The 23128-nt window shown below is 64.4% G+C and overlaps 8 protein-coding genes across 8 annotated transcripts; 5 read left to right on the top strand and 3 right to left on the bottom strand.

Moving 5' to 3' along the window:
- Nucleotides 1-1707: 1707 nt before the first annotated feature.
- Nucleotides 1708-5634, top strand: Q8F55_000230 (uncharacterized protein; the record flags this gene model as incomplete). Its single annotated transcript, XM_069348885.1, has 4 exons — nt 1708-2172; nt 2212-3318; nt 3355-4113; nt 4150-5634. The coding sequence occupies 4 exons, from the start codon at nt 1708-1710 to the stop codon at nt 5632-5634; spliced, it is 3816 nt and encodes a 1271-aa protein (XP_069212429.1).
- Nucleotides 5635-6694: 1060 nt separating this feature from the next.
- UTP4 (U3 small nucleolar RNA-associated protein) lies at nt 6695-9622 on the bottom strand (the record flags this gene model as incomplete). Its single annotated transcript, XM_069348884.1, has 3 exons — nt 6695-9088; nt 9136-9315; nt 9350-9622. The coding sequence occupies 3 exons, from the start codon at nt 9620-9622 to the stop codon at nt 6695-6697; spliced, it is 2847 nt and encodes a 948-aa protein (XP_069212428.1).
- Nucleotides 9623-9940: 318 nt separating this feature from the next.
- Nucleotides 9941-11499, top strand: TFB4 (RNA polymerase II transcription factor B subunit 4; the record flags this gene model as incomplete). The annotated part of the gene is made up of 8 exons (XM_069348883.1): nt 9941-10227; nt 10265-10413; nt 10464-10505; nt 10547-10782; nt 10823-10963; nt 11009-11147; nt 11193-11229; nt 11289-11499. 8 exons carry the CDS (start codon nt 9941-9943, stop codon nt 11497-11499), a joined length of 1242 nt encoding a protein of 413 aa, XP_069212427.1.
- Nucleotides 11500-12121: 622 nt separating this feature from the next.
- On the top strand, nt 12122-14137 carry Q8F55_000227 (uncharacterized protein; the record flags this gene model as incomplete). Its single annotated transcript, XM_069348882.1, has 6 exons — nt 12122-12193; nt 12245-12605; nt 12739-12905; nt 12985-13971; nt 14008-14080; nt 14121-14137. The coding sequence occupies 6 exons, from the start codon at nt 12122-12124 to the stop codon at nt 14135-14137; spliced, it is 1677 nt and encodes a 558-aa protein (XP_069212426.1).
- A 632-nt stretch (nt 14138-14769) lies between these two features.
- On the top strand, nt 14770-16052 carry Q8F55_000226 (uncharacterized protein; the record flags this gene model as incomplete). Its single annotated transcript, XM_069348881.1, has 3 exons — nt 14770-15133; nt 15215-15494; nt 15545-16052. 3 exons carry the CDS (start codon nt 14770-14772, stop codon nt 16050-16052), a joined length of 1152 nt encoding a protein of 383 aa, XP_069212425.1.
- A 124-nt stretch (nt 16053-16176) lies between these two features.
- On the bottom strand, nt 16177-18400 carry Q8F55_000225 (uncharacterized protein; the record flags this gene model as incomplete). Its single annotated transcript, XM_069348880.1, has 7 exons — nt 16177-16208; nt 16254-16901; nt 16938-17002; nt 17036-17176; nt 17210-17598; nt 17635-17853; nt 17888-18400. The coding sequence occupies 7 exons, from the start codon at nt 18398-18400 to the stop codon at nt 16177-16179; spliced, it is 2007 nt and encodes a 668-aa protein (XP_069212424.1).
- Nucleotides 18401-18742: 342 nt separating this feature from the next.
- On the top strand, nt 18743-19524 carry ARL2 (ADP-ribosylation factor-like protein 2; the record flags this gene model as incomplete). Its single annotated transcript, XM_069348879.1, has 5 exons — nt 18743-18746; nt 18785-18845; nt 18880-19007; nt 19052-19197; nt 19231-19524. The coding sequence occupies 5 exons, from the start codon at nt 18743-18745 to the stop codon at nt 19522-19524; spliced, it is 633 nt and encodes a 210-aa protein (XP_069212423.1).
- Nucleotides 19525-19671: 147 nt separating this feature from the next.
- Q8F55_000223 (uncharacterized protein) lies at nt 19672-21216 on the bottom strand (the record flags this gene model as incomplete). Its single annotated transcript, XM_069348878.1, has 5 exons — nt 19672-20000; nt 20046-20293; nt 20331-20576; nt 20642-21152; nt 21186-21216. The coding sequence occupies 5 exons, from the start codon at nt 21214-21216 to the stop codon at nt 19672-19674; spliced, it is 1365 nt and encodes a 454-aa protein (XP_069212422.1).
- Nucleotides 21217-23128: the final 1912 nt, after the last annotated feature.

The raw sequence follows: 23128 nt of genomic DNA, 5'->3' as shown, positions 1-23128 counted from the left end.
GACGGCAATGGTCCAGTGTCTGGAAGCTCGTGGGGGGACGCCAGGTCGCCTCCAGCCGCTGCATCCTCGCTTCCATCCGGCCCACCCGGAGGCGCCTTTGGCACGAGCCCGTCAGCTGCATCGCCCGCACCAGCATTGAGCAGCTCGGCCGATGCTAGGATCCCCGGCATGGGCCAGCCTCAGGTCCAGCGTGCGCCTGCCATGAAACGCACACCCTCCTCGGACGGGGCCTCGCGCGTCGTCGCGTCTGGCAAGGTGTCGGGTACAGCACCGTCGTCGTCGTCATCTTCGGCTGCGCCAGCACCACCACCAGGCACATCCTCGTCCTCTTCCTCTTCTGGTCCTCGCAAACAGCGCTCCTCGTCCGCTCTCCCCCGTCGGGTGGCCGGCGCTTCCCCCCGCTCGGCACACGTCCCTTCTCTCCCCAGCAGTACAAATACCTCGCCAGCGAGGACGCCGCCGCTGCCCACCGCATCCACATTCGACGCACTCCTCGCAGCGTCACCACCACCCCCCGCCTCTCCTTCCATCGCCCTCCAGCAGCCCACACCGCCCCGTCCCACACCGTCGACGCCTGGCTCTGCGCAGCGTGCGGGTTTGCCATTCCCCCAACAACCGACGTCACCGTCGCGCCTCCCAACGCACGTCAGCGACAGCGCACCGACATCGACACCTGGTGGCAATCGTCAGCGCACGGGCTATCACTCGCTTGTCGGTGGCTCGGACCCGCGATTGTCGCCCCCGAGCGCCACCTCGCCGACTCTGGAAGGTGCAGAGTCGATTGAGAGCGTGGTCGACTTGAACGACGTCGACGACGATGGTTACGGAGGCGGTAGCAGTGTTGGTTCTCACCAAAGTCCTCTTCTCAATGGCGGCGGTGACAACCAAAATCGCGCTTCTCGCATACCTACACCGACGCACAAGGGCGCCAACGGGTCTCCGCTAGGAGGCTCGCCCAAGTCGCCGGCCATGGGGTTGTACGAGGATCTTGCTGGGTCGTCGCGATCGAGTTCGCCTGGTCGTTCGGGAGCCGCGACGCCAAGTAAGAGCCGGTTACCACGCATGGCGCATTCGAGTGTGGAAGAGGGAGTGTCAAAAGGAGGAGGACGTAGTGGTGGTGGTGGTCAGAGCGGAGGTGTTGGCGGAGGCAACAATGGGGCCCCCGAAACACGCGACGACGCACAGGCCTCGTCATCAGACGGCGCCGAGCAAAACACGCCGCCGACAACGACGACGACGGCGGCGACGACGGCGACAACAACAACTCCATCTCTTCCACCCACATCCCCTCGACCCGATAGAAAGTCGCCAGGACTGACCATTGCCCCGCCGCCCATCCCAAACCACCATCTAAACAGCATCAAGGCGCCGCCCGTCCCTGCGCGAAGTCCACTGCGAGGCCCAGGACTGTACAGGACATCTTCGAGAAAGTCGATTGCCTCTGTCCGAACCGTTCGTCCAGACGCAGAGGCCACTTCCCCTCCTCCCCTTCCTCTTCCTCTGCCAAGGTCATCCCCCCAAGCAGCATCAGCAGCAGCGTCCACGTCGACTACGGCCCCGACCTCTCCCGCGGCCCAAGTCGGCAGGTCACCTGCCGCCTCCCCCGGCAGCACCGCCGCCGCCGCTGCCGCAGCCACCGAAGGCAACGTCGCAACCTGGACCTTCCCTCCTTCAGAGCCTTCGACGGCACCAGCCAGCGGCGACACAATGATCGCTACCCCGCCACCGCCGCACGCAGCACAAGCCGCAATCTCGTCGCCGCCGTCCTTCAACAATGTTGCCTACGCTCCCGCACCATTGACGTCCATGTCGGCACCGCCGCTGTCGCATGTCGGATCACCTGTTGAAGAAGGCACCCCACGCTTCCCGACGACTGAGCGACCAGACTTCCCCTCGGTTTACAGCCAGGAATCGGCACCTCCCTCTGCACCGGCATGCTCGGAGAATGTGTGGTCTGTGGGTGGAGCAGGCGGCGCCCCTCCCGCCCTGTCTCAATTGCAACCCCCAGCCGTCCTCAATCATGGTTCCCAGTTAACTGAAAGCCCCATCGAAGAGGACGAACCCTTGACCATGCTTCCAAAGAGAGACAGCCTTCGCGACAGCTTACAGTGGGGCCAGAAGCGCAACTCGGGACAAACTCGCCGGGGCTCGGCGGCGGTCGGCTCAGAGGAAGTGAGTGCCATCTCGTGACATTGTGCTGACGAGACGCAGAGCCATGTTGCAAACATGGGCCATACCTCGGTTGACCTGCACGGCAAGGCACTACCCACACTGCCGGCCATGTCGCCGCAGTCGGCGCCCAGAGCGAAGGACGGCTCGATCCCTCGCACCCCCACCACACCTAGCCGCCCTAATGCCGACCAGCCAGCCACCCGCTCGCCGTCAATGCCTCAGTTACCCGTGCCAAGAACCAGAGCCAGAGGCAACACCGAGTCCTCGCCAAAGTACGCGCGTTCGCAGACTGGACCTGCGCATCTGCGCCCCGGCCAGTCGGGTCACACGAGGCCCAAGTCGATGGTCTTCCCCTTCTACCCGCCGTCGCCTGCGACCTCGTCTCTCTCGAAGCGTGCTCATCTCATCCGCGAGATTGCCAACACAGAACGCGCCCATGCCACGGACCTTCAATTGATACAGCAGGCATATGTCGGCAGCTACATTCGACCCGATTCCCACCACTCCATCGGCACAAACGGTGAATCGAGCAACAGCTCGGGCGCACGGGTCAACTCGCAGCACTCGCAGAGAAGCTCATCGTACGGCACACCAGGCAGTGAGGATGCGCGTCGAACCAGTGCGGCCGAGAGTGGCGGGCATCGGACCAGCAGCCACGAGAGAAAGAGCGTGCACGAGCGACGGAGCGGCCATGAGCGCCGAATCAGCGGCCACGACCTCACCAAGGCGTTTGGTGGCCTCATGTCGCCCGTCTTCAGGGGCAACAACACTCCTCGGGAGCGCGGCAACTCTGACCGCAGTATCGAGCACACTCCGATTACGGGCTCGATGGCGTCCATGGACACGCTCTACCCCTCTGGTTCGTCGACTGCTGCTTCCAGCCTGTCGATCAACACCCCGGCCGGGTCGTCGCCAAGAACGCCGACCCAGTCGGAAGCGGCTCTGCTCGCCAAGATGGGCCCGCCGGTTGGCAGGCCACTGCAGCCAGCCGACATCAAGGCTGTGTTCCTCAATCTTACTCAGCTGGCAGAGCTCTCCAACGAGCTCGCCGAGGCATTCGAAACAGCCATGGGTTCGGAGGAAGACTTGGTTAATGGTTCTGGAGAGCGTGGCTCGGATCGCCTGGGAGAAGTCTTCTCCAAGATGGTGAGTGGGGTTTACGCGCGTTGCTGACCTCCCCAGCTCCCAAGACTTCGCCCGCTCTACACCTACTACTGCGCGCGCCAGTCGACTGCCAGTGTTCGCCTGACAGAGTTGATGTCCGACCCAGCAACGGCTGCGTACCTCAACGACTGCTGGCTAAGAGTCAAATCGCGCACGCACGCGTGGAACCTCGACTCGATGCTCATCAAGCCTGTGCAGCGTATCACAAAGTATCCCTTACTCTTTGATGATCTGCTGTCGTGCACATCGCCCTCGCACCCCGACTACCATCACATCCGAGTTGCCGCTGAGCAAGCCCGTGCTCTGGCGCTCGAGATCGACGATGCAAAGCGCCGCAAAGACGTCATCACCAGCGTGATTCGCAAGTCACCGTCGATCCCGAGCGTGAACAAGGACACCAAGCTCCCTGGTCCTGGTGGTCGTCTGCTCGCGCTCAGGCGGTTCAAGAAGGACAAATCGCCGTCCATGTCTGGCTCGAGCACGCCTGGAGACTCTGGTGGCATCCCTCTAGACATTTCGCCTTACGCCCAGAGCCAGCTCAAGGAGCTCGTCAACAGGCTCGAAGAAGGCGAGCAGAATGTTAGAAAGGTCGGCAAGGAGATGCTCGAGTGGGCCTCGACCACCAAGATTCTCCTCACTTCCGAGGGCGAGGTCAACAACGACTTTTGGAAACTGTACTCGCTCTCTGGTGCTGCTCCAAGCGAACGCCCACAGGCCAAGATTGAGGCGTACCACAATGTCCAGAAGGAGATCCTGGCGACGGTGTGGACCGAAATGGTAAGCGCTGGTGATTGACAGCCAGCTGACGTGTAGAACTCGGAGGTTTGCAACTCGATCATGCTCATGCTGGGCAAGCTGTTAGACGCGACCAAGAACCCGATGACGATTATCGAAAAGCTCAACAGAAAGTCGTCCGAGTACGCGCGTTACGTTGCCTTCAAGCAGGCCAAGAAGACGGTCGACAGGCTGCTCCTCAATGAGGCCAGTGACTATGTGGCTATCCACACGCAACTCCTCGAAGAGCTGCCTGCGTTCCTCGAGGGCCACCAAAAGATCTTCGAGATGGCCATGTCGGCCTTTGTCATGGCCCAGGCTCGCTTCTACGAGGGCATTCGTGACCGCGTCCAGCTGTTTGCGATCCAGTATCTCACGATGCGGCCTATCGACCAGGCTACCAAGCAGGAGCGGCGCGTCTCTCATGCTCGCGGCATCCACAGAATGTTCTACAACGAGAACTCGTCTGCCGACAAGGCACTGCAGCGGATCGGCTGCGTGAGCGGCGACCTCAGCGGCAGACCAGCTACTGTCCCCGAGGTGCTGTCCCCCGGCGTTACGAGCAACACCTCTGAGCCGCCCCCTCTGCGCCACACGCCGTCGAGCCGATCGATCAAGTCGCGCAGCAGGGAGAGTAGCGAATCGTCTGGCACTGGTCGGGCGAGATCCATGTCGCTCGTGCAGAGAGACGATGCGCTGTCGCGCAGCGGGTCTATCTCTGCGGGCAACAGCTCGCGCCTGCTCCGCAGACCAAGCCAGCTGGCGCAGAGACAAGACAGCACCTACAGCGAGAGCAGCAACCGTAGCAGCAGCGGCTTGAGCCTTACTGGCGCGGGCAACCGATCGACGGCATCGGTGCCACCGCTTGATCGCTCCCGGACACACTCGCGTTCCGACTCTCGTCTCACGGTCCTGTCGACCGACTCGACCGAGGAGAGCATTGGCAGACACTCGTTTGGTCTCCCGCGCATCCCACTCGAGGGCAGCGGGCTTGTGTTTGACAGCTTTGGCTTTTCGCCGTCCAAGCCGTCCACGCCGATCTACCCCCGGCATGATCACTCTGGCCAGTCGTCACCCACGACGGCCAACGACCCATCGCTAGCCGCCCTCGGCCTTGTCAACGGCAGCAACTCGGACGTGCTGACGATTACAATGAAGCACCGGTCGCAGCCCAACCAGTCGTCGCCGCTGTCGACCACGACGACGTCGTCGGCGTCGGTCATGTCCAACGAGCCCGACGCGAGCGTGAGCTGGCAGGGCTCCAAGACGCTGTACAGCTGCCAGGCTGTTGCCGACTTTAGCCCGTCCGAGCTGGGCAACAAGCGCTTCCAGGGTCTCCTGTTCCTCCCGCTCGCCACGGGCGACCTCGTCAATGTCTACCACGAGGTCGGGCGCGTTGCCGACCTGCGCGACTTCCCGTACACGTCGGTGGGCGTGGAGAATGACGGCGCGGTGGTGTGCTGTGCCGAGAACGGCGCGATCGGCGTTGCGATGTGCAGCTTCCTCGAGCCGCTCCAGGCTTAGGCTGCCGCTCCAGGCGTAGGCTGGCTACATACAAACACTTCCGGGGTCTGTGCAGTATCTCTTTGCGACTAGTTTGTACCATGACCTGTTGGCGCGCGCGTTGCGCGGCCGACGGTCTCTGTTTTACCACCCATCAGTAGGGCTGTGGACTATGTAACGGTAACATGTGGAGTTGGGCAGCGGGGTGAGCGGGGTCGGCGACTTCAGTGTGCCTGTCGGCTGCGTCGGCGCGTTCAAGTGTGTTTATTTACGACCACACCAACGGGAGTGGCACCAGGCAGGCTAGTGCTGCCCGACGCAGAGGCATGTGATATGCGGCATTCCAGGTGGCCGAGGTGGATCTGGGATGCCGCAGGTTGCGGGGGACCGAGGCCCCGGGGGGGTGGGGGGGGGGATCAAGTGGACGATCACGCGGCGAGCGATCTGGGCAGCTCAAGCTCTCGGGCTCGGTGCCCGAGGGGGTGGTGCGTATAAGAGCGAGGGAGGGGCTCGCGACGTCGCCGCTCTCAGCGCCACCCACCAAGCAAAGCTACCATGTCCGCGCCCATCCCCATCGCCCAACCCCGCCCGCCGATGCCCCACCTCGCCACAAGCACGGGGAGCATGACCGACGCCGACTGGCCGCGCGTGTGCTCGGCCGCGACGTCCATCTCGCCCCTCACCCCGCCGGCGTGCACGCCGCTTGCTGAGCGCGCAAGCTACGAGGCGTATGCGAGCCTCCCGGGGGTTATGGCGCACTTTGAGGCGTTTAGCTGCGTCAACCTGTCGTCGTGAGCGAGGCGCGCAGCGCCGAGCAAGCGAGCGAGCGGCCCCAAGCCAATGCTGCCTGCCGACTTAGGTGGGTCGCGGTCACCGCGCCACTGACACGCAGTTGTACACCTTTGCCACCCCTTTGCCACCCTGTAGTCCTTGCCCCGCCCGTAGCCGCCGCCGTACTGTGAAATGATATGCATGTAGCCTGTGACGATGAGATGCGCTGTAAAGGATAATCGTGTGGAGTAGGTTGTGGTGTGGCGATCGCGACGACCCTGCCCCGCTCGCCGCGCTGCGCGCGGCTCGCTCAGGCCCGCCCATACGTCCCCGTCCAGAACGCAGGCGGCAGCTCGCCCACGAAATCCGCGTACGGCCGCTCCACCAGCACCATCTCGCCCTCCTCCAGCCAGTCCACCGCCACAACACTCCTAAACTTGTCCGTCGCCACCTTGACAAACTCGGGGTCGTTGGCGCTGCTCGGCGCAGACTTGTGCACCAGGCTGCGCGCCAGCGACGACGTGGGCGACGCCGGCACGCCAATGTCAGAGCTTGCCGCGAGCGACGGCGAGGCAGAAGACGCCTCGAGCTGCTCGCGCGCCTCGCGGGCACGCTTGCGGCGCAGCGCATTCTTGGACGGCATCGGCGCAGGCGATCCGTCGATCGAAACCGACGGCGAACCGCTGCGCTTGCCGACGGCCCTCGCTACCAGGTCCAGGTCCAGGCGCGCAGTGGCAACCCAGTCGTGTGCCCAGATGACCACCTTGGCCGCGCGGGGGTTGGAGCGCGTAGGCTCAAACGACGCACCCTCGACGCCGGCGTGGAGGCCGTGCAGCGTGTTGTTGAGCACGGCAAGCTGCTGGCTCGGCGCAACGAACCGCCTCGTGTCGAGGTGGTAGAACTGCAGCGTGTTGCTGGGGTGCATGATCGCGAGGAACGGGTGCGTCGGGGTGAAGGCGATCGACACGGCTGCGTCCGGCAGGGTCGGCAGCAGGGCGTGCAGCTGCAGCGTGTCGAGGTTGAAGACCGTGACCTTGCCACCAAGGTCCGACGTTGCGAGCCACTGCCCGTCGTCGCTCGCAGACATGGCCGTGACCCAGGGCGCGGGCTCGTTGCCGCCAGACCTCGCCACTGGCTCGTCGTCCTCTTCCTCGTCGTCGCTCTCGGCGTGACCGTTGGTCATCGAGACATCACCATCAGCGTCCGCCGCAGCCTTGGCAGCACGGCGTTTCCTCCTCCGCGAGGCCTTTCCGCGGACAGAGCGGCCGCCGACAATAGTGTGCTGAGGGGCAAAGGACCGTGCGACCGAAATCACCCCACTGTCTTCATCAGGAAGCTGGAGAACGGCAACGTGGGCCGAGGCGGCAAACGCGACAACCAGGCGGCCCGAGTCGGGGGTGAACAGCAGCGACGACGCGCCACAGCCGCGTTGAGGAATGCCGACGTCGCTGAGGGCGGGCGACTCGATGAGCGTGGTGACAAAGCCACGGACGCGAACAGGACGGAGGCGACCAGTCGGGGACTGCGTCAGGCGGAAGACCTTGGTCTCGTACAGATCCGACACAGCCAACCACCGTCCATCCTGCGAAACCGCGGACGAGATGAGATTGGTCCTCAGCTGCAGGTCCATCTCAACGAGCTTCTTCCAGCCCTGCTCGTCCTCAAGCACAGTCCAGATGCCGACGGACCGGTCCTTGCGGCCGACAACAAGACGTGCTCCGCGCGACACCGAAATACGGGTCGTGCCACGCTCGCCTCCGAACATGGGGAGCCTGCGCGAGAACGCCTCCTCGAACACGACCTTGTGCTGGCCCTTCTTGTCCTTGCCAAGCGGGCTTCGGAGCTTCTCGGCCAGAAGGTCGGGGGCGGCAGCAGGAGTGAAGACGGGAGCCATGTCCCAGCCGCCAGAAGCGAGGATTGGTGCGAGGCCAGGGTTCAGCGGGCGGGGGGTGAAAGGGTGGTTGGCAGGCAGCGGCAGATAAGGAGGGAAGATGGCGAGGGCACGAACGTCGTGCGTGTGGATCCTCTTGGTCGCCGTAAGAGCCCACTCGGTCTTGCCGTTGCCCTTGGTGACCGCAGTGAACTGGCATACGCGCTGGTCCGGTCCAGATGTGAACACGGTGCGGCCGCCGGGACCGATGATCAAGCTCATGCCGTCGGCCTTGTGCGAGCGGAATGACTGGCGCTGGGCCATCGTGTTGCTGTCCCAGAAGGTGACATTGCCGAGCGAGTCGGAAGTGACAATGCTGCTGTCGGGGAGGACGCCGACACCCCAAACAATCGTACCCTTGTGGGCACCCTTCTTGCTTCCCTTGCCGACCTTCTCGACCACGGCCCGCGACTTGAGCGTAACACGTCCCTGGGGGGTGCCCGCCGTGGCAGGAAGAGGCAGCTCCCAGCGGCGGAACGAAGAGTCCGAGTTGCCGGTGACGAGGTAGGTGTCACGCCAGACCCACTCGTCATCTTCCTGCACGAGCTTGGGGATGCCCCATGCCACCGAAACCGTTCGGGTGCGCGAAGGAAGGGCGTCTGAGCGGAGAAGATGAGCGGGAGGGGGCTCGAGCTGGGTCACGCTGCCGGGCAGCAGCGGCGGTGGGATCGAGACGAAGTGGAGGTTGGCCGAGTTGGTGGTCAGACACAGGAGCGATTGTGTCGGCGACACGCTCATCGACCACAGGGGAGGCGAGGGGATAGGGTATGTTTGCTAGAGAGTCAGAACACAGACTCAAGGCTCCAGCCTCGGTGACTCACCAACACACGGCCGCTGGCGAGGCAGCGCTCCGTGAGCTCGGTCGACTCCGAGCCGGCCGTAAACAAGCGCAGGTCCGACACACGGGGCACAGAGTACGGCTTGGTGTGGAAGTTTTCCGGATCCCTGATAGCCAGAGCCATGAGCGAGATGGTCGGGTGGGTGAGGGTTGGCGGGAGGGTCTAGAGTCAGCACTGAGGCAGCTGCCGCACTCACCTTGAGGAGGACCCAGTTGCCGCTGCTGCCGCTCTCTGGGTGGACATACTCCCAGATCTCGACCTCTCCGTTCTCGCGAGCGACAACAAGAGCTCCAAGCTCGTTCTGCTCCGACTCGGAGCGCGCCTTGCCCTTGGGCGCCTGCGCTGTAGGATCACGCGCCGGGGGCAAAGGGAGGGGAGTGAAGGCGAGGGCGGTGATGGGCGACGGGGTGTGGTCAAAGAACCGCACCCTGTGGAGGGGGATGGTCGGCTGTGGCACTGGCGCGGGCATTGTGTCGCGCTGTGTGAGTCGCAGCGATCAGCACCTAGTGATGAGATGGACGAGGTTGTCGGTCGGTCGTTGATGCAATCCACCACACTCACCAACTTCAAGAAATCTTGAACTTCGGTCCAAGGAGCGGGTGATAAATTTGAATCCGTCGGTGGAGGTTCCCAAGTCAGAAAAATGACACGTGGGCTGACCTCCACCCAGTCGCATCAGCTCGCCTGCTCGATCGAGTGAGGACAACGAGCATCATGTTGGAGCCAGCAGCAGCAGCTTGCTCTTGTCCAACACTCCATCTCCAACTCGAGCCAACAGCTGACAGCAATGGCGCCGACGCATCAGCCGTCGTCATCGAAAGGGCCGGGGTCATGGCCCCAAACCTCTCCCCCATCGCTCCTCATCGCAGTCGTCGACCTGCATCCGCTCTCATGGTCGCTCCTGTCCAGCTTGTCGCCCAGCCCGGGTCCAGAGACTGGGGAGAAGGACAAGGCGCCCGTGTCACCGATCACAGTTACCGAGTTTGCGACCATCCTCATGGTGTTTCTGAACGCCCACCTCGCAAGCCGGTGGGGCAACGAGGTGGTGGTGTACGGCGCGTCGGCGGGGAAGGCGTAGGTCACCGAGGTATGCTCAACCTAACGCCCTCAGAGTGCTGCTGTATCCACCACCGGAGGGAGAAACCGAGGCGTCGCGCCCAAATCCCAACTTCTACAGGCCATTCCAGCTCCTCGACTCCAGATTCGAAGAGAGGCTAAAGGAGCTCGCGGAGGTGCCAGTTGCCACCGAGCAGTTGAATGGTGGGTGTCAGAGCCCCTGTAGCACGATAGCCCATAACTGACCACTCCAGAGCCCCCATCATTGGTGTCGGCGTTGACAAAGGCGTTGTGCTGTGAGTATCCGAGTGAGGAGGGACCCCAGCTCACTCGGCAGACATCAATCGCCGCAAGCCCGCAGAAGCGCCTGTCTCGGCTTTGACTGCTGGAGAATCGGCCGGTCCCAGCGGCAACTCAAACCCCGAGGCGCCAGAGACGCGTATCCTGGTGCTCAACGCGACGCCGGGTGGAGCAGAGGGCACTGGGGCATCAGAGTCGAAGGCGTCTGGCGGCGCTGGTGGACAAAAGGGATACGTCGGGTTGATGAACCTCGTCTTTGCGGCACAGAAGATTGTGAGCTTGACGGACACCGCAAGGAAGCTGACAGTGTCAGAAAATCCCCATCGATGTACTCACTCTCCCGCCCGAGAGCACGAGGACCGCGCCGCCCATCTTCCTCCAGCAGGCGGCGCATTTGACAAATGGCATCTACTGGCGCTGGAATGGCAGGGGTGGTCTTCTCCAGTACCTTCATGTACGTGTATCGTCTGCGAGTGACGACATGTGCTGACACCACCAGTCCATCTATCTCCCGCCACCATCACTGCGGCACCAGCCGTTCACTCTGCCTCCTCAAGATGCCGTCGACTTCAGGGCCGTCTGCTTCTGTCACAACAACGTGGTCGATGTTGGCTTTGTGTGCAGCGTGTGCTTGAGTAGTAGGTTGCTGAACGAATGTCCTTGACAGCAACTTACCCTCTCAGTTTACTGCGAAGTCCGCCCAATATGCCTGATGTGCAAGTGAGTCGTCTTGGCGTCATGCCTCGCCCGCATAACGGCTGCAGAACTAACACCTGCAGAACCCGGTACAACATCCGCAACCTCAAGACCATCAAGGAAATGGCTGCGGGTGTCACGCCTATACCACTACCGTCGGCAATTCCCCCACCACGTCAAAACCAGAAGAAGGCTCGGCCAGTGACGAACGGCACAGCACCCGCGCCTGCTGTTGGGGAGGCGGCTCCTGTTGTCAAGGCGGAGCCTGAGGACGTGATTGTGATCGATGATTAGCATGACCTAGAGCGCGGTGTACAGTGTACGCAGACTATGCATGGTGTGTGAGAGCCTGAGCGCGCTTCCAGACGCTGAAGCGATAGTGTGCGTGCACTAGGCAACGACGCGACTCAGTCAGGCACCACGTTGTTGATCAGTGCTGGTCGACGTCGCCATCACCGCCCCAGCGCCAAGATGTGCTGCTTGTGCCATACGAGTCGGCTTTGCCTCTTGCTGATGCATGTAGGCCATTGTGTTGTTGGCCCATTGCCTGCATGGCAATGCAGGTGTCCGCGTGGTGACGATAAGCATCTCGCCCCCAGCGAGCCAGTGCCCTTGCGGTGTTTATGAGGTCATTGTTAAACGAGATAAGGCGTCGTTCGGGTAACCAACGCGACTCCCGATATGGCCGGCTTTGGCCACCCACGCGGACAACGGGTCACCGGCGGCGCGGCGGCGCTGCGATGGCGGGTCACAACACCGTAGCCCCCCTCCCCCATGTATCCCCAACACCCCCACTGCTCCTCCTACCTCCTTTATACTCTCTGTTCAATCGTGAGTTCTCCCTATCCCGCTGAGCAGTACTAACCCGGCCCGCCTAGCACAACACCACCCCACGACCAGCCACAACCACCCCACCATGGCCGACCTGTCAGCCGTCCTCGAGCTGCTGCACAAGCTCGACAGCAAGCAGGAGAAGCTCGCCGCGCAGGTATGCCCTGTCCCCTCGCTCCCCCTCCCCTTCCTTCCGCTGACGTGCCAGGTCGAAGCCCTCACGCTCGCGCAGCGCAAGGGCAGCGCGGCGTCGTCGCAGCCTCCGTCGCCCGCCCTCGCGGGCATCGACAACATCCCGTGCGGGCCCGCCGGGCCATTCGCGATCCCCGGTAACGCGAGCCCGCGCGGCGGCGGCGTTGAGGCGCTCAGATCCGCCGCGTCGAGCCTCAGCACGTCCCCGCCCCCGTCGGGCATCGCCATGAGCCTCGGCGCCGTGGCGAACGGCGGAGGCCATCCGGGACACATCCACGGCAGACTGAGCATCTCGGACACGCTCAACCCCGCCTCCCCCTCGGCGGATGGCAAGAAGAAAGACAAGGGGCTGTACCCCTCGCGTGTGGTCCTCACCAGTACGTGAGAGCGATGACGCCGCTGACATGCAGCGTATCCCTACCAGGCTGGCGTGAAGCCCGTCCCGATCAACTGGGGCGCGGGGCGTGAGTCGGGGTTGAGTGGTTGTTGTGCACTGCTGACGCACTGTAGCCACGGCGAGAGAGCGCGGCCCAGTCGTCTGCTCGCGCATCGGCAAGAACCTGCTCATCCGCAACGCCATCGGCGCGCACGCCGGCTCGTACTCGATCTACCGTGCGCTCAGCATCGCCATGGGCCAGCTGCGTCCCGACTGGCGCCCGGATCTCACCAACACGCATGTGAGTGGCGCAAGCAGTGTTGTTGTTTGTGGGGTGTGATGCGGGGCACACGTGTGTGGCACGGTTACTCACCCCGCAGCCCCCATTCGTGCTCTCGCCCCAGCCTGGCTGGTTTGGTGACGGCACAGGCCGCGGCGACGCCGGCAACCACAAGAACTGGAAGATTGTGTCGTTTGACCCGTGGGGCGCCATGTCGCAGGAGGTCTGGTCCAAGGAGTATGCCGACGGACTGGACGTGCGCCCGACCATCTCCCAGACCATGGCGCACATCAAGATTGAGGAGCTCGACGTGCTGGCGAGGAAGGGCGAGTTCCCGGTTGATGGTGAGATCGTCATCAAGTCGCCAGAGCTGCCTGCCTTCCCTGGTGTGGACCAGGGTGTCGAGATCAACACATACAAGGCGGCGATTGACCCCGTGTGGTTCCTGCCCGGCCTTGCCGAGCGCCTCGGCATCGAGGAGTCGACCCTCCGTCGCGCCCTCTTCGAGGACACGGGTGGCATGTACCCCGAGCTCTTGACCCGCCCAGACATCAAGACGTTCCTGCCCCCCATCGGTGGCATGACGGTGTACATCATGGGCGACCCGGCCAAGCTCTCGGACCCCAACACGGAGATCACCTGCCGCCCGCACGACTCGTGTTCCGGCTCGGACGTGTTCGGTTCGGACATCTGCACGTGCCGCCCGTACCTCATCTTCGGTATCTCCGAGGCCATCAAGACGGCGCAGCGCGGCGGTGTCGGAGTCATCGTCTACTTCCAGAAGGAGGGCCGTGCGCTCGGCGAGGTCGTCAAGTACATGGTGTACAACCGCCGCAAGCGTGGTGGTGATTCGGCCGCCGAGTACTTCAACAACACGGCCGTCGTTGCTGGCGTCAAGGACGCGCGCCACCAGGCGCTCATGCCTGATGTGCTCCACTTCCTCGGCATCAAGCACATCACCAACCTCATCTCGATGAGCAACATGAAGTACGACGCGATCATCGAGTCGGGCATCACGGTCAAGAACCGGTACGAGATCCCCGAGGAGCTGATCCCGGCCGACGGGCGTGTCGAGATCGACGCCAAGGTGGGTAGCCTCTCCGTATCTTTGCTCACGCGCCAGATCCAGGCGGGCTACTTCTCGAAGAAGGAGGTCACCGACGACACGGTGCAGAAGACCAAGGGCCGCAACTGGGGTGGGTGTGGCAGCCATGGGAGCCAGCTGACTCGTCTCAGAGGATATCGTTCACTAGAGTGCTCGCCTCGCTGCGTGGGCTCTCAGCAAGCATGTACCATAGAACCGGACGGGAACAGGAAGGGTCAGATAGTTGTCTTAGTCGCCTCTGCGGCATATGCATGGGTTGTGAACAGAGGGGAGGGAAGGGCGAAGTTGGATTAGAAACAGCAAGGAGCAATACAGATGTTCCTAATTAGGGGAAGTTACGGTTCGGATTAGCGGAGCCATTTTGGACCTGCGAGGTGGCGACACGCTGGTCGTGCGCCCCACCCAGGCTTGACACTGCATGCACCACCCACGAGGCAGATCAGCGTCTCCCCAAGAGCCACCTGGGGACCACCTCTCTCCCCCCCAATGCATGCATTCTACTCTCTGCTGGGGACCAGCACTACCGCTGCGCCTTTCTACCCTCTCTATGCATAATCTGAGCCTCGTAGGAGCCCAGAAACGCTGACCCAAGATAACCCCGCTAACGCCGGCCCTGTCCACGCCGTGGCAGTTTTCACCCGTCTCGATTTTCCATTGTTACGGCGTGGGTCGTGCACTGGTGCTGGCACTGGCAGCTCGCGATCTCAAACGTCGAGTTCAACGCCGCCGAGAGCACCACCCACCCCACCCACACACCCACACACACCAAAAGACGCCATCATGACGTCCATGGCAGCAGCGATCGCTGCGTCCCTGCCCGCGCAGGCGGCGCCTACCCCCGCGCCCGCGCCGGCCCCGGCCAAGGTCCCCGCGCGCATGGAGGGCTTCCTCGACGTCGAGGCGGCGCGCGACGTCGAGAGCGTAAAGCTCTCGTCGCTCGTCTTCCTCAAGGTGCTCAAGCACAGCACCGACAGCCTCCCGGCGCCCCCGCCCAACACGTTCCAGCAGGACCGTAACGCGCCCCCGCCGACCAACCTCTCCAGCCACCCCGACGCGCTCGGCGTCCTCCTCGGCCTCGACCTCGACGGCGTCATGGAGGTCGAGGACAGCTTCGCCCTCCCCGCTGGCGAGACCTCGCTCGGTGGTGAGTAGTAGCTGGAGCGTGCTGGAGCCCGGCCCCAGGCGAGGCGACCTTGCCACCCAACTAGACGCTGACCCAAAAAAGCCCACTCGTACTCGAACCGCCTGCTCGGCCACCTCCGCGAGGTCCAGACCCCCGACTCGCCCGTCGGCGTCTACCTCTCGACCCACAACGGTGGATTTGTGACCCGCGGCGCCGTCGACCTCATGGTCGCCGTCGAGAAGGCCGCTGGCCGCGGCAAGGCCATCCTCATCATCCACGACGCTGGCAAGGCCTCCAACTCGTCCGACCTCAGCATCAAGGCGTACAAGCTGTCCGAGGGCGCCCAGGAGGCTGCCAAGAGCGGACGATGGGACGTGACGGCGTGAGTGGCGTCGTTGGACGAGGATGATGTGCTGTGTACTGACTACCTAGCCTCGGCGAGCACAAGCTCACCGCCGCCACCATGCTCACGCCTCTCCCCCTCACCGTGTCGTCGCCCGCGCTCATCAACGCCTTCCTCGCGACCCTCACGACGCCCGCGACCGCCGCTGCCCCCGCGCTCGCGTCGCCCGCCGTCCCCCTCCCCCCCACCTTCCTCCCCCTCGTCAACCCCCTCCCCCACTCGCTGCCCCAGTACCTGAGCAACACGCTCGACGGCCTCACGCTGCACACGCACGAGGCCAACAACCTCGCCTTCATGACGCGCCAGATTGGCCGCGAGAAGTCAAAGCACGAGCAGACGGTCAAGGAGCGCGAGGAGGAGAACGCCCGCAGGCGCAAGGCCAACCAGCCCGAGCTCCCCGCCATCTCGGCAGAGATCCGCGGCGGCACAAAGGAGCCAAGCAGGTTGGAGATGCTCTGCCTCCAGGGCCAGGTCGACGGCCTGGCAAAGTCGATGGGTGCCGAGGCCGGCAAGGGCCTCGTCAGGTGTTATCTGTAGCCTAGTACCAGGGGTACACTAGCTTGATGTCGAGCACGCGGGGGGACCCGGTGCCATGCATTGGTTGTGCATAGAGGGGGTGTCGGGCGTCTATGGGTGTTGCTACAGTCTACTACTACCAGGTTTACCAGGTCATCCACATCTCGGGTGTCAAGACTGGGGTGTCAGTTGGGAGCGGTTTGGAGCGGCTTGCCAACTCACTCTTCCGCATCGAGTGCCACGCAGAGATGGCGAGGTCCTTCTGCCAGAAGACGGGCACCTCACTCCCGCGCCGGAGCACCATGCTCTCGTCGCCCCAATCCTCGTCCTGCACAATCTCCTCAATCTGCACCTCGTTACTCCTCAGCAGGGACGAGTACACGCGGGCCCGCGACGGCGAGCCCTGCGCGTCGGCCCTGGTCGGGCGGCGGAACGTCAGGATCGGGTCGTGCGCGTTTGAGCAGATGAAGACCGTGTTGAGGACTTTGTCCCGCTCCTCGGGGTCGTGCCCGCCGTTCTCGTCCGTGAAGACGCGGCACTGGGCGAAGCTGCTCGCGAGCGTGACGGCCACCGCGCGCATTGTCAGGCTGCCCGGCAGCCCCACAACGTTGGTGACTACCACCCCTCCGGGCTGGAGCACGTCCTGCACGTCGGCCCAGAACTCGCGCGTGAACAGCTCGACTGGCAGCTCGCCTGCGCTGAAGCAGTCCTGCACGATGATCGACCAACGCTGGTCTGAGCCTCTGCGCGCCTCATCGGCTGCGCGGCGGATGAAGTCGGCGCCATCGCCGATGACTGCAGCGTGTGTCACGTTCTCGGGGTACATCCCGAAGAAGTCGCGTGCGGCCGAGGCCACCTCGGCGTCGTATTCTTGTGGTCAGCTTGGTAGATGACGCTAGCACGTACCGACGTAGTCGGTGGGGACGCCTCTCTTCACGGACGACACAGCCGCCACGCCCACGCCAAGGCCGCTGTGGGTCAGCAGTGTTGGTTTGTGAGCTCACATTATGAGTGCACGGTCTGGCGCTGCCACACTCGCACCGAAATCGACGCCCGTGAGCAGCTCGAAGCCACGAGCAGCCTCTTCTACGGCTGTACGCTGCGCGAACCACCCAAATTCCTGCACGAAGAACGCCGCGAAAATGCTAGTTGTCAGCCGAGCCCGCGCTCACACTCACGAGTCGCCCAGACGCGGCGTGTAGCCACCCCGCGCGTTCTTGTCGTACTCGAACCACCGGCCGCCAACGAGCGAGTTGTCCACCCGCAGGAAGCGGTACCCGTCGCGCCTGTTGTCCGCGACGACGACCTGGCCTGACCGGCCGCGGACGGAGCGGTGAACGAAAAGACTTCCATCGGCCGTGGCGTAGGGCGGGGTAGCGGCGTTGTGGATCCAGACATACCACACTGCACCGACGAGCGCGATGTGGGTCACACGGATAGCGTGTGGCAGGAGGGTGGTGAAGAGGGACCGACGGCGGGGGGCGGGCCGGCGGGGGCCGAGCTGCTCACCAGATTTGGACGGAACGACGAACGCTACGAAGTGCATGGCCGCCGAGACCACGAGGAGCTCGGTTTCAGCACTGCGCGGCGCCGCTCAACTTACTGCTCGTTCTGGGTGCGACGCGGCGTGTGAGATCCAGGAGTCCTTGTCTGCACCATACTGGTCGATCACGAAGCCCGCGCTGTCCCGCAAACGCCACACCATACCGGCACCGGCCACAGTGCACACCAGAGCTATGGCAGCGGCGACGGCTCGGTTCACTCGGTCCATTGGCGTTTCCTCTTGCGGCGTCGTCTTCGGCTCCTGGCTCACTCTGAAACGCTGCAACATCAGCTTCGCCCCTCAACCCACTCACAAGAAGTGCTGCGGAACACCCCGCGATCCCGGCTGTTGGGAGTACACCGAGTACCAGCTGCACTGCAAAGGCGCCCCACTCTGGCCCGAGCCACCCGCCGAGGTGGCTCCCCAGCCGCCGTCCGCCCAGAGCAGCGAGATCGACGCCCAGCGCGGCGACGTACGCGAGTGTTGTTGGCGACACGCTCGCGGCACCCGGGAATACTCTGAAACCGGAGAAGGCGACGGCAAAGGTGGCGATGCCAGTGAAGGCCGCGAACAGGAGGTGCGAGTGCAGCGCCAGGGGGAGGTCGTTGTACAGTGGTGTTAGTTGGACGCGCTGCAGGGCGAAGAAGATGCTGAGAGTGGAGCCGATGCCAAAGACGACGATGGAGCCAAAGATCAACTCATTGGCAGATCTGCCAAACTTCTCGAGAAGACCACCGCGATCCTGGCTGAGCGATGCTGTCTCCCGGGTATCTGGTTGGGAGGGCGGGGCTGCGTCGGTCGCCGCCTTGGGTTTGGCCGCCGGCATCGCGGCGGGGCCGGTGAAGGGGCAGCGGGATAGTCGAGCGCTTCTGTATCCCAGCGCTTGCTCTTGGGGCTGGAGGGGTGTCTGATGGGTGGAAAGACGAGCGTGTGAGCAATGCTGACGTCGGTGATGGTCTTGCAGGGAGATGGACAAGTCGACGCTGTCTGGTGGAGGCCGATCCGTTCTTTACGCGTTTCATCCGTGCCTGAAATCCGGGACTCACTTTGGCTTTGGCCTCGCTCGACATCATTTGTCCTCTCGACACCTCGACTCTACGCTCGACTCTGCGCCTCTGCACCCATCTCATTCCAGAAGCGGGCAGCCCAACACCCAGGTCCACCTGCCATGGGTTCGTCCCCGCTCCTCGCGCCGCACTCACCCACACAGGCCTCCTCACGATCATCCGTAAGAACAAGGCCAAGGCGCGCGAGATGCGCGTGCTGTTTCTGTGCGTGCCGCCGTCGCTCCCACTAACGCCCCAGCGGCCTAGACAACGCGGGCAAGACGACAATCCTGAAGCGCGTATCCGGCGGCGACGTGACCACCGTGTCCCCGACGCTGGGGTTCAACATCCAGACGCTCGTGCGGGGCGAGTACACGCTAAACATTTGTGCGCAGCTTCTTTCTCCCCGACCTGCCAGCTGACACGCCCAGGGGACGTCGGAGGGCAGCGCACGCTCCGGCCCTACTGGCGGAACTACTTCGAGTCGACGGACGCGGTGGTGTGGGTCGTCGACTCGAGCGACGCGCTCCGGCTAGGCGACGGGGCGGACGAGCTGCGCGCGCTGCTGAGCGAGGAGGTGGGTGCGGGCTGCGTGCGGGGCTGACAGAAGCGACTCGCGGGCGCGACGCTGCTCGTCTTCGCCAACAAGCAGGACTTGGCGGGATCACTCAGCCTCGAGCAGGTGCGCGACGCGCTGGGCCTCGACGCCATCGAGTCGCACAAGTGGCGCATTGTGCCGTGCAGCGCCATCTCGGGCGACGGGCTCGACGAGGGGCTTGACTGGGTCGTTGGTGAGGTCGCGGGCCGCCTGTACTGGTCTGGGAGGGCGACTCAGCCCGAGTTTGCAAAGGCCCCCCTGCCGGCCGCGGGCGGTGCGCCTACTGCTGTGCCTACTGCATCGTGATGACAGATTGAGGTTGTATGATATGTATCTATGCTCTATGATCTATGCTGATGAGGTATGTACTTTTGCTGTGGCTATAAAGCCAGAAGTTGGTGTTGATCCTTCACACTCCTCCGCTGACGCTGAACTCGCCTCCGCTCCGCTCCCCTACGCCCACGCGACCCTCGCGCGCAGCTTCGCCAGCCGCGACTGCGGCGCCTCGTCGTTCCACATGTCCGGCACGCTCGGATCGGGCTTTGCCCTGCCGTTCGCCACGGCGAAGAAGCTCTCGTCGTGGGCGATCAGCGGGGAGATGGGCGACGGCGCGCCGAGCGGCGCGGAGGGCAGAGGCGCGAGCGCCGGGCTCGGCGTGTAGCTCGGCAGGCCGCGCTGCTCGACCACAAACGACGCCGAGACGGTCGCGTACAGGCCGGCCTCGTACGCGTCGCTGGTGTAGTGCAGGCCGGCGACAAAGCCGCCGATGAAGGCGTTGCCGGCTGGGCGTGGTCAGCGATGAAGACGCGAGGCGAGGGGCGACTCACCACCGGTCACGTCCTTGACCCGCTGGGGGCAGGTGTCGAGGTAGGCCGGGATCCAGCGGGTGCCGCCCGCGCGCGTGGCGACACAGGCGCCCTGCGAGCCGCACCGGACGACGATGATGCCGCCCCCGTCCTCGCCCACGCCGACGTCAAGCAGGTGTTCGACGACGGACTCGACGGCCGCCACGGTCGGCTCCCCGCGCTCGGGGGTGGCGATCCCGTAGAACTTGAGCAGCTCTTCGTGGTTCGGCCTGTCGTCAGCCCACTGCGACGCCAAGAAAAACCCACGACAAGACATGGAGCCGGTGCGCAATGGCCTCGAGGGCTTCCCTTTCGCCAGGGTTGATGATCTCGGGGTGTGGCTCAAACACTACTTTTGGGCGCCACGCCGTTTCGGCCGCAAGCGAGTCGAGCAGATCCCGCAGATGCGACGGCGCGTACGGCGGCGAGACGTGCAGATACTCTGCGCCAAAGAGGGGGCTCTGCACGATCTGTGCGGCGGTGCGCACCGTCGGGCTCACGATGGGCGTGTAGCTTTTGCGTCAGCAGGGGGCGTGTTTTGGTATAATTTTTGGCCTTTTTCCAACACGGCCACTCACTTGCGCTTGCCGTCGCCGTCGTACCACAGGTATGCGCTGACGGCACGCAGGCCGGGCTGGCGGTTGTACGCCCACATGTCGCGGCCGTACTGGGACAAATGGGCCTCGAGTGGCTGGGGAAAGTCCTCTGCCTCGGGCTCGGCAGGAGCGGGCGCGGGGGCCGAGCCGTTGGGCTGGGCGCTGCTGACGGCGGCGGCGATCGCCGTAGCCCTCGGAGCCGCGTCGATCAGTGTGCGCAGCTGGCCCGGCTCGATCCACATGCGTGCCCCGATCAGCGCGTACAGCGCGCCGCCGCCGATCGTGCCACTTGCGTAAGCCGGGCCATGGGCGTCGGCCGCGGGAAGAGGGGGGTGCGGGCTGCTCAGCGGCGTGAGGAGGACGTCTGCGGCCGAGCTCCGGCGCGACTGGTCGTCGAGCAGCGACGGGGAGAGGGCGGGCACGCCGGGGGACGCGACGGCGGGGGCAGCCGACGGGGCTGGTGGCGCTTCGAGAATGTCGATGCCGACGGTCCCTGGGTGTCAGTGCAAGCAGGCCAAGTACGTACCGATCGACGCGAGGATAAGACCGCTGCCCATGGGTGGTGGAGATGTCTAGATGGCGAGGGTTACTTCTCGTTCGCCGACATGGACACTGAGGTGGGGAGGATACGCTCGCTGGCGGGGCTGGCGGGCCGTGCGACTTCTCCTTGTGGCGTATGCTCCGGCCTTGTGGCTGAGATTGACTGGCGGTTGCGGCGAGCGCGTGACAGTGAGGTTGGAAGCCTGTCTGCTAACGGCGGCAAGGCCGATAGAGTGACGGCGAGAGCGAGGTGGGTGGGAGTGGTGGTGGCTCACGACAAACCGACCGACGTACCGACCGACCGACCGACCGACGAAAGCAGGACGGGGGATGATGCTCAGGCACTGAAATTACCCCAGCCGAGACCAAACCAAAACCCAAATAAGTCACCGGGCGCTGGAATGGGGGTGGTCCTCGGTGGCTCGGTCCGGATGTTGTTAAGAGAAGAAAGAGGGTGCGCGTCGTGCGTCGTCGTCGCTGCTGTGCGTGCGTCGGTCGACCTTGCGTGTTGATGCCAAAAACAGCTTCCGACGGCCCGGCCGGCCGTGAGGTGGATGGATCCAGACGCGTGCCGGGATCGAGTCGCGGCGCGCCGGGGACGCGGGGGGACGCAGGCGGGCGGGCGGGACTGATTTCACGTCGTGTTGCCGTGTGGGTGGTGGCAGCACGCGGTCGTGCGCGTGCGTTCCAGAGAAACAGACTTGGCAGAAGCACGCCGCCGGTCCGTGCCGCCCAGTCCAATATCAATGCAGCGCGGTCCGCTCGCTGCGCCACGGCAACAGAAAAAAAATATGCGTCTGCTGACAGCAACAACAAGCCGGCAGTTGAGGTTACGCGCAGGTCGTCAGCGGCGCGGCGGTGGCGTCGGGTGCGCAGCCGTCTGGCAGCGCCGCCGAGCCGGCGCCACAACGTGGTAAATCATTTTCGAGGGAGCGAGGGATCCTCGCGGCGGCGTCGCTAGCTACAGATCTCAGGCGTCCTGAGCCGCCTCGCCCGCCATCACCAGTCAAGTCCGATCGCGTGGGTCAGGAGCCGGCGCCGGCGCGCGCCACGCCACGCCACGGCGCACGGGGGTTAATTATCAGGCGGACGCAACAGCAGCGTCCCTGCGCCGCGGCACGGGGCACGGGCCTGTACGACTGGGCTGGCGGTAGTGGGCGGCGCGTTGGCCGTTGCGAGTGCCGGCGACGGCGACTTTTGGCGTGGTCAGTTGCGCGCCGAGCGACGGGAAGCGTACGGACGTCTGCCTCGCAAACGAGCATGGCACCCAGCGCGGGCGCCAGCGCCAACACGGCGCGGCGCGGCGCCGGGCCGCCCCATGGCCCCAGCCCCATGGCCGCCGGTGACGGACCCAGCGCCGACAGGGCGGGGTGGAGGCTGCCAAGCAGTCTACGCAGGCAGGCGGCGATCCCCGCCGATCGGGGTTGCAGCGTTGCGGAATGAGCGCGCGGGGATGCCGGCTCGGGGGTCGGGGGGTCGGCACCTCGGCGATGTCGCGGGGGGCCGAGGCGCGGGCGCGCATGCATACAGAGTTTGCGGCGCGGCATCGGCTCGGCAGGCGGCGGTGTTGGGACACTGGCACGACGAGGCGGATGGCTGGCGCGTGCAGCCCAGCAGCGGGCGTGCCACACCCACCGCAGTGCGACGGCGCCCGCCGCGACCGCATGCACTACCCATGCAAGGTATTCGCAGCACGCTCCGCTGCGTTCCGGCTCGCTCGACGATGACACACAAGGCCACAAATTTCCAGGTCGTTTCCGTCGCCTGACGCTCAGGGACGGCTACGGCTTGTTTTAGACACTGATATCAGCGGCAGCCGGCCATTGTGCGGCTGCGGCCGCGGCACCGTACGGCGCGTGTCACTCGTTCTCGGCGGTAGTGGACGGCGCGGTGCGGGGGGATATCTGACCTTTTGGACGATATGACCTT

Source organism: Vanrija albida (assembly GCF_041260175.1).
Source record: "Vanrija albida strain AlHP1 chromosome Unknown contig_1, whole genome shotgun sequence".
In the NCBI taxonomy this organism is placed as follows: Eukaryota; Fungi; Basidiomycota; class Tremellomycetes; order Trichosporonales; family Trichosporonaceae; genus Vanrija; species Vanrija albida.
This window is presented reverse-complemented; position numbering and strand designations above follow the sequence as displayed.